The sequence below is a fragment of the Empidonax traillii genome, unplaced genomic scaffold (genome assembly GCF_003031625.1).
Source record: "Empidonax traillii isolate 1590-97213 ecotype Southwest subspecies unplaced genomic scaffold, ASM303162v1 scaffold35:size4298261, whole genome shotgun sequence".
Lineage (NCBI taxonomy): Eukaryota > Metazoa > Chordata > Aves > Passeriformes > Tyrannidae > Empidonax > Empidonax traillii.
In genome coordinates this window covers 2,234,386-2,243,827 of record NW_020955228.1, presented here as the reverse complement: position 1 = coordinate 2,243,827, position 9,442 = coordinate 2,234,386, and the positions used below count along the sequence as shown (strand labels likewise).

Genomic DNA, 9,442 nt, shown 5'->3' with positions numbered 1-9,442 from the left:
ATATAAGCCAGACTCAAACTGTTTGAGGGGGGAAGTAGCAGACACACATAAGCCACTATTTATTTCCAGTCCTCATAACAAGATACCTGATACAAGCAAGATGAAGAGAAATGCAAGGATTCAGTGTATAAGCATGGGAACTCACAAGGATGAAAGTTGGAAGGATGGCAGAAAAGGAAGGGGGAGGGTGAAAACACATTAATTTGGTTTTCAGCTCAAAGGTTCCTCTCATTTTTTCCCAGGTGAATGCACTGTTGTTGCCACACAGAGACCTGGACAGCTCAGGTGTTCTGTGCTTCAATCACACTGATTTTTAACTAACCAGTTCCAGGAAGAGGACCTTCGATCAGGAGAATTTATCGCTGCTGGTGAGCAAGTATTTCTCATTCTTAACTCTCCTTAATACAGCAGTGAGGTTTGGTTCACAAATACCTTACAAAGTTAGTTATTCAAAAAGACAATTGATAGATGCATAGAGATTAGCTAGCAAATGGCAGAGAGTTGAAGGAATTCCATATGGCATTGTCTGTCATTTTTTTCTCCAAATCAATTAACTAATGTTGCATCATGTACTATCAAAAATTCAGAATATTAAATTTAAACTTCCTCCAGATGCAACTCCATAAATTATACTTCCAAACCCCTATTGATTTTCAATAGAATGCTAATCAAAGCTTCAGATAAATATACCTGTGATTTGAGGAGATTTACATTTTGGTTTTCTTATGAATACATAATGAAAGAAAGAACTGAATTGCACATTCCATGTCTGCTTTAGAAAGACATTATCTGGGGCGATTTCAATGCCATATCTATTCATGCTTAAATATAATTTTACCATGTTAATAGAAATGCTAAATTTGATTTTTAATGTCTGATTGGTAAACTGATACTAAAGGTAGTTGCTGATTTTCAAATAGAGTTGCTACAAACACTCATTTTTCAAGACTATGGAAGTATGGTGTAATGATTTGCTTCAGCCGACTGAAGTTAGTCATTTGCACAAATATGGGGAAAACATGAATGAAATTTTTTTTGAGGATTTATTCAAAAATCCTCATCCCCAGGATTAAATAAAAATTACAGTCTGTCCTTAGGAAACACTGGAAAATGTCTCATTTTCTTATTAAACATCAATAATCTCCAATCATCAAATTACTGTGCATAATAAATAAGCTACAAAGGAGACTCCTTTCTAAAACTCAGTCAAGAGTAGCCAGCATGAATGAGTCTAGTGGAGTATGTACAACAAAGAACAGCTCTACAGTTGTGATGCCATGTGCAGGTAAAGGGAATCATTTCATAACACAACTGAAGAGAAAAATATTATAATGAATATACTATATATTTTAGCAACCTAGGGAAATTTTTCAGAAATGTGAGATTCTTACTACAAGATGATATTTTTTTCCTAAATTTTTGCATATTTTATTATACAAAATTTTCTCCACATGAATACAATGCTTTTCTCGGATTCAGATTGCCAGTTATTGGAAATGGAGTTTTAATTTGTTCACAAGAAATTTAACTGCTAACAGTGATTCTGTAATGTTAAGATATTCATTAAAGCATCCCTTTTCCTGCTTCTGAGTCCTAAAAAACATGAACCTTTTCCTTCTGCCAGGAGTCATAATTCCGTGCTAGATATCATTCCTCCAAAAAATGGAGTCTCCAGTGAGAACTGATAAGACTGGGTGGTATTCTGGGCTATATGCATTACATTTTTAACTCAGTTGAAACCATCAGGTATCCCCCTGAATATCAGAGTTTTCATGCCTAAATATGTTTGTACGGGACAGAAAGACCTATCAATTAAAAAAAATATAGATTTTAATGCTTTTTCCTCAGCTCTTGCTTCTGTTCTCTGACTTTTCTCAAGGACAGACGTTACTAAATTTCTTATAATGATCTTTGTCAAGAAGAGAATACTAAAGCAGCCAGGAGCACAGAGGAATTGTTCTATTCAGAAGGACTTCAGCTGAAATTCAGTGTAAAAAAAGCTGTGAAGAATAGGGAAAATTTTCAAGTTTTCATTGCGAGAAACTGTTGAAAATTTCTTTGATATTTATCTCACAGTCTTTAACATCCTGGTTCACAGAGTGAAGACTTAAAAAATTATGGCAATTTCAACATTTTGGATGGATTTGCCAATTTAAAATGTATTTTAATTGGAGAAAAATATTTGCCAATTTTCCTATTTTATTAAGGAGGATATCATGAGACATCTTTTGCCAAAAACCCCCACCCTAATATATAAAAAAAAACCCTATGCTGTTATGTTTCACTGAAACTAAGAAACCTATAGCATTGTCTTTCATTTTGCATTTTTCTCACAAAAGCTGGCATTTCTAGAAATAACCAAAGCTTTCTCTGAAGTATAGATTGTTAGAATGCCACTAACACATTGATTTACACTATGCCAGAGGAAAAATCCATGTGACTAAAGTTGTTGCTTTGTTTTTCAGTTTCCTTGCTGCATTGAAAGGGAAATAATGCTCCATTCAACATTGGCCTTGTCCCTCCTGCTAATTGCAGTCACTTCCAACCTTGCAATGGCAATTAAAAAGGAAAAACGAGCACCTCAGACACTGTCAAGAGGTATTGTAACTTTACTGTATGTAGATACCTCATTACCTCACCATATAGGCCAGCAAGTGTTTTTCTTTTAAACGTACATTCATACTTACTGAGGTGTGTTTCTCTAGTGTTAAGTGATACTCTGAGTAATGCATGTTCTTATTTCATGTCATTTCACTCCATCACTTTATTTTTAATGATATGACTGAGGGCCTCATATAAGCTGCATGATTTATGTAACTCACACTGACACAGTAGAAGCAAATAACCCAAACTGAGTCTCTCAGATCAGGATGTAGGACTATCAGTGAAAAAATATTCTTTCATATACCATTTGAGAGATATTTTATTATGGCAACTTACCAACTGCTGAAACAGTTTCACAACTTCAGTTGCTATGGCACGATTTTTCTACAGACCCATTTTTGTACACAAAACCATTTGAACCATTTGGTGTGGTTTTCTGTGTGACTTTTTTTTTCCTTTTGATTTTCATCAGATATCCACTGCAAAGCATGACTGTGAGTAATTCACTTCCTTCTGGTGCATAATTTTCAACCTGGATGTTAAATAAAGACTCCAGTTTAAGTTATTTATGTCTGATCAATCCTTAGAAATACAAGCAGAAAAAAAAGCTCAGGAAGCTCTTTTCCCCTTCTCCATCTTCCATCTCCTTTTGGAACTATTAAGCACAAAATATCTCCATCTCCCTTCCTGACCTCTTCTGCAAGCTGTGCAAGCCTGCACATCCCATGGCTCACCTCTGAGGTTTCCTTTTTCTGGCAAAGTTGCACATGTCACAGAGATTCCATATGAGCCTAATTGCTTCAAGACCGCTGGAGAAAATTATGTAACACCTGGACTACCCAAAGAGAAATTTCAAATCACTTTTTGTAAGCAGTATCCTGGGAGAAAATTTATAATCAACCCAATATGTAGATCAGGATTTATTTTTCCCACTAAGCCCAAATGCACAGGAAGACAGCAAAACCTCTTACATTCTGGTGGTTTAAAAAAAAAAAAAAAAAAAGCAGTGACAGAAAGCAGGTGTCACTCTTCTAATTGTGATTTCAGGCCCTTCAGGATGCCTTGCACACTTTACAAGTAATTTTCACAGATCAAAGGGGAATACTTAAACCTGCTCCAGAATGACTCCTACTCCTCTGCGTAAATGCCTTCAGCAGCACCTGACTGCAGCCAGGGTTGGGAAGGCATCAGTCAGCAGGCCAGAATCCCACCATCAGCCAGAAGGATCTGTTTACTGAAGGAAGAGGTGATCCAGTAGCATCACAAGCAATTGTCCTGTGAGAAATATAAAAGCAAATCTGGGCTGGTCCCAGCACTGTCCAGACAGTGCAGAAGAAACAGAGTTCCACCCTGGTCCAAATCCAGAAACTGTTCTACAGTTCCCATGAGGGCTGTCATGAATGGAGCCACACTGCCTAGGATGCAGGGACCTGCTACACGGAGGTTGACATCTTTGGGAGCTGAAGGCGTGAAACCAACTGGACAATTTGCTTTTTAAGATCTGCGGTACAGATGAGCTATAAAGCTGATGATTCATTGGAATTTTGTTTCGGCGTCGATTTTTCTTTAACAGTCATTTTTTATGAAATTATTTAATTAAATTACGTACTTGCAACTCCAGGGACTGAAGTTCATTACTTTGGAGTTAGATTTATAACCCAAGACTGTTCTAATGACATTCACATTAAAGCTGATCTCATTTGAGCTGTCATATTTTATTTTTCTCTCTTTTGTATGCCAGCTTCTCTTTAAGTCCCAGGGTCTACATGAAATATGGAGCAGACAACATAAAGATAAAAAGGATTTGGGATCTCATTTAGCAACCTCTGAGCATTTAGAAAGTTAGCCAGCTAGTCTGTCAAAGGACTTGAGCTGGATACACAACCAGCTGAGATTTTTGGGGGGGGTGGTTGTTTGGCTGGAGTTTTTTTAATCTTTCAGTGTACCTATCAGGAGATGTAGAATTAGTATATCCATAATGTTAGAGAATCTTTGCCTAAAAAAGTGAAATCTTATCTGTGTACAAGTGTCGATAAACATTTAAAAAAAAAAAAAAAAAAGGAATTTAATCCTCTTGTCATACTTCTAGGATGGGGAGATGAAATTACCTGGGTGCAAACTTATGAAGAAGGGCTTTATCAAGCAAAAAAAAGGTAAGAGATTTAAAAGTAGTATGAAGACAAAGTTATTACTCTGACGTGCTGAAATAGACTATAATGATGCAGAACAAAGAAACACCATGACAGCTGATCTGCAGACCACCCAGCTAAATAAAACAGACTGTGTCTATAAATAAAAGCCCTTGTAGGAATCTTATGACTCTGAAGTAACTTTACAGGCTGACGATGTAATGTTGTCATTTCTTTGTCGAAAGAGCAGTGTTGTCATTTGAATTAACAATGATAAATAGATACCATCTATTTTTTCAATTACATCTGTTGTGTTTAAATATCATGTACCTTTGATTACTTCCTTGAAATCAGTTGCATTTGTTCTTCATGGAGATATGCTGCCTCTGATGTTTTCCACAACACTTTATTAGTTGGAATATGTCCATGATATACTCACAGCTTCTCACTGTCTTGGCAGAAACCGCAGTTCCAATCCGAATCTTCTCTGGAACTCAGCTGAAAATATATTTGGGAATTCAAGACAACGCTTATCTAAATATCTTTTACAGTTCATTTTAGATCACAATTAGTGTAGTATAAGCTATTGCTAAATTGAAGGCAAATTATTTTTAAAATAAAAGACAACTGATACCATATACCCTAGGTGAAAATGGCTACAAACAAACAACTCTTGACAGTGATAGCAGACAAAGGATTAGTAACTGTTTTGCTGAACAGTAAATATAGTTTTAAAAAAATACAGGAGAAAATGCAGAGAATTTTTTTTTTGACATCCCAAATATAAAATTTTGATACTTTACTAAAATATTTACAAAAAAAAATAATATACTGTTTACCTATTCAAGAAAGAAAGCTTAGAGCACATGAAACTTTTCATGGGGAGTATTAGATGATAAACCAAATCTTATAAAAATTATTTATTCCTGTTCATACAGAGTATTTTTATTTTCTTAATCATGGAGAATTCATAAGTAAGCAACATTAAATAGCTCTTCAGTTTGATTATTTACCACCTGGGAATGAAATAATAAAGGAACTGTTGTTTCTTTCTTCTGGAATCTCTTACTATAGACAACTTATTTAGATATAGAAACTCTATTTCTCTTTTATGAAGTGTTTATGCTCCTTTCCCTTGCTCAAAAATGTCTGTAATATTTTACAGAATGTCTGTATGGTTTTACTGTGGGATAACATAAGTTTAAACACAACTTATCTTTTTCAGTCTGCTAGTAAAGTCACCCATTTGCATACTTGTCAAATCATCTAACTATATCTTTTATTATTATTAATAAAGTAACAAGCCACTGATGGTAATTCATCATCTGGAAGACTGTCAATACTGCCAAGGTAATTTTGATTTTTTGTGTGTTAAAATGTTGTGAATATTTTTATAAGAAACTGAACCTACCTATATATTTACCTTGCACTTAGTGAAAATTATTTAAAGAAACAGTCAAATGAAAATATATCTGAAACTCAAAGAATTTATTACTGTTATTTACAAAAACTCCACTATGTAACTACCCAATAAAGAATATGAAAAATACTCAGCGCTGCTGTACTGCTATCCCAAATGCAGCACTCATCAGTTTAAATTAAGAGGCAGAGATTTGCTACTGACTTATTGAACAGATTTAATATTGTTTGGGTCTCCTGAACTGGTAACTAAAGAAGGAGGCGAGGATAGGGCTGCTGAAATTGATCTAACAAGAATTTTCTGAGAATAATGCACTTCTGTCAAGCCAAGCCACGGTATCCATTGAGATGACAGGCTTCATAAATAACAGAAGAGAGCTTCCATTTTCACAGCCGGGAGGTTGTACTGCCATGGGTCAAAAAACCCCCAAAAGCAGTGATAGAGACTTTAAGCGTCTCCTCAGGAATGTGAATCAGCAGAGACAGGAACAATGTGGCCAGTCTCTGACCAATGTGGTGCCCAAATGCAGAACGAAAGGCAGAGTTTGAGATGGACTTCAACGTTTATTCTGTCTTTTCTAGCACTGAAGAAAGCTTTTGCAGAAAATGAAGAAATACAGGAAATGGCCCAAAATAACTTTGTTATGCTGAATCTCATGGTATGAAGGGTTTGGGGCGATTTGACTGGTGTCTTTTTATGGTCTGTGTTTTCTCTGTCTTGCTTTTTCATGTCATTTTAGCTAATATGTCTGGCATTTTATTTATATAAGTAGAGGTACTTGTGCATGTGTATTCACACACAAGTAATACCTATCCAGTTTTGTCCTCTGGTACATGGTTATTCACAGGTGGTACTACTCACCAAAATTTACAGAAATATTTTAATAAACAGCTTTAATTTTTCTACCAGCATGAAACCACAGATAAAAACCTCTCACCTGATGGACAATACGTGCCTCGAATCATGTTTGTAGGTATGTACAATATTTATATATCTTCAAGGTTGTGATATCTGAATTATGCCAGTGTCCTCCTTTGGGGGCATCAGAATGACTCATTTTGCAAAAGGTAAACAGCTCATTGCCTCTGTTGCATACTTTGACCCTTGTAAACTTCCTTAAATCAGAGATGTGTTCCGAAGGGTACCTAACTTTGACCTGGGGACAAGATGTTTAAAAATCTATTAACATCTGGGCTTTTGCTCTTAGTGCTTCTTGCTAGTGCTGTTACAAGACAAAGTTTACTGAAAAAGTCAAATATCCGACCGAATGTAGATGTCTAAAGTGTGGATATTACCACAGAATAAATCAATAGTTAGTGGCATCTAAGGAATGATTTATCCCATTGTAAAGCAGGCTTCTGGAAGGGATCAAATTAATTATGCCCCAGAGTGCCTGTTCATTTTCAGTGATTGTACAGGGAGCCTAGAGTGACCAGCTCTTTGGTGGCAGCCAAAGTTCAGTGAGATGAAGACCACAGTCAGACAGAGAGCAGTGCAGTTACAGGATTCAGTTAATTACAAAAAAAGCTTGGAAGGGAAACTGGAAGAAGATATGTCCACAACAACCTATTTCCATGCTGGGAATATTACATATCACAAGATTTTCATTCTGAAGTCTCTAGGCAGGTCATGCTAACATTGCATTAGGGATGCATGACCCTCACTGTGTATGCATCCAGTCAAATTAGCCTCTCCTGATGTAAACCCAGAATTTGTAAAACAGGATATTTTCCTTCAATTATGGATGAAATGCATGTGTAACCTAGCACTTAAAAATAGCTGCATAATACAAAAATGAACACAAGCTTTTGTTCAGGATTTCTCCAAGTAAAGAGCAGTTGTCTGGAACAGAGCATAACAGCCTCATAATTGCCTCGTTGATGAAATCAGAAACAGGGCTGACAAAGCAGTGCCACACCATCACCCACAGCTGTTGTGGGAATGGAAGGCAATGCTTAATACAATTACTTTTCCAGACCCATCTCTCACAGTACGAGCTGATATCACAGGAAGATACTCCAACCGGCTCTACACGTATGAACCACAAGACATACCATTCCGTAAGTGCCCCCTTTGCTGTGTTTGCACTTCACATTGCAAGCAACCAGATACCCCATCCCAATCATTTGTGCGTGAGAATCCAGTAGGATCTCAAAGTAAGGAATGTGCATGAGCGCTTGCAATAAATTATAATGCTCTAACCTGTTCAAGCAGAACAATCACACCTATTGTCCCATTGAATTTATTTGGACTACTCAGGTAAGAAAAATTGAAAGATCATGGGTGAGAACTTTCAGGATCAAGATCTGAGCAGTTTGCTGAAGAACAGTGAAAGTTATACTTATGCAAGTCATACCTGGACACTCAAAAGTATCCAACTGCACAATATAAATAGCCAGTGGTGGGAGGGAATCAGTAAAGAAATGCTGGTGCTTACCTCGGTACCACCTAACACACATATTTCAGAGAGGAATGTGATTTTTCAGGTTTAGCCAGTTCTTACCCTATACCACCTATCTGACACCAGTACAATAGCTCACCACAAATATGCACATCACATCTGATTACCAGGCTTGTTGTTGAGAAAGGAGGGAGTTGAAAGGAGCCTTGTCAAATCTCTTTAAGTTAAACATTCTGATTCATTAAACTTTTTACCTTCTGCTTTAGCAACAATGCCAGAATTTTCACAATAGAAAGCTCTAAAATATAATGTGTGACTATAAATAATTTCAATGTGAACAATTTACTAAATCAAAGTAGGAATTTTTAATTGTACGAGTGCACTTTTAATACATTTTTACAGTTCTTATTTAATTTTCTTTCAGTGATAGAGAACATGAAGAAAGCACTACGCCTCATTCAGACTGAACTGTAACCAGCAACAGTGAAATTACCAAAACCTCTACGAGGTGAAGCTGCACCTCTGTCTCTACTAGAATTTTGAAATCTTACCAAGCAGTTTGGTATATCAGATTTCTTAAGAACAATTTGGAGAACAAATACAGAAAGACTATCATACCCATTTGCAAAACAAGAGGAGAAATATATTAAACACTTTTAAACTAGTTATCTGAATAACTGAGAGTGATGGTTTAAGGTGCAGAAACTTTGAGCTGTACTTTATCAATCCAACTCTGACTCTATTAAGTCAGTTATGACTTCTGACCAGGAATTATAAACAACCTTTTGGATCTCTATTTGCAATTTACTACATAAGTGAATAGCTGCATGTTGGCTCCCCATCTTAATTTTTATTGCAAGAACCTTGTTAGTTGTTGGTGTACTTTTG

General features: G+C 36.2%; 1 protein-coding gene across 1 annotated transcript; it reads left to right on the top strand.

The window, feature by feature from the left end:
• The first annotated feature begins 336 nt into the window (after nucleotides 1–336).
• AGR3 (anterior gradient 3, protein disulphide isomerase family member) lies at nucleotides 337–9,163 on the top strand. Its single transcript, XM_027877956.1, has 8 exons — nucleotides 337–368; nucleotides 2,466–2,598; nucleotides 4,694–4,757; nucleotides 6,031–6,083; nucleotides 6,735–6,811; nucleotides 7,063–7,126; nucleotides 8,130–8,213; nucleotides 8,979–9,163. The coding sequence occupies exons 2-8, from the start codon at nucleotides 2,493–2,495 to the stop codon at nucleotides 9,026–9,028; spliced, it is 498 nt and encodes a 165-aa protein (XP_027733757.1). The 5' UTR covers nucleotides 337–368; nucleotides 2,466–2,492; the 3' UTR covers nucleotides 9,029–9,163.
• Nucleotides 9,164–9,442: the final 279 nt, after the last annotated feature.

Bases quoted from the DNA above. Each gene is read 5' to 3' on its own strand.
- AGR3 (XM_027877956.1), top strand. From the start codon at position 2,493: ATGCTCCATTCAACATTGGCCTTGTCCCTCCTGCTAATTGCAGTCACT. The intron at 4,758-6,030 runs GTAAGAGATTTA...TTATTAATAAAG, and splicing joins CTTTATCAAGCAAAAAAAAG to TAACAAGCCACTGATGGTAA. The intron at 8,214-8,978 runs GTAAGTGCCCCC...ATTTTCTTTCAG, and splicing joins ACCACAAGACATACCATTCC to TGATAGAGAACATGAAGAAA.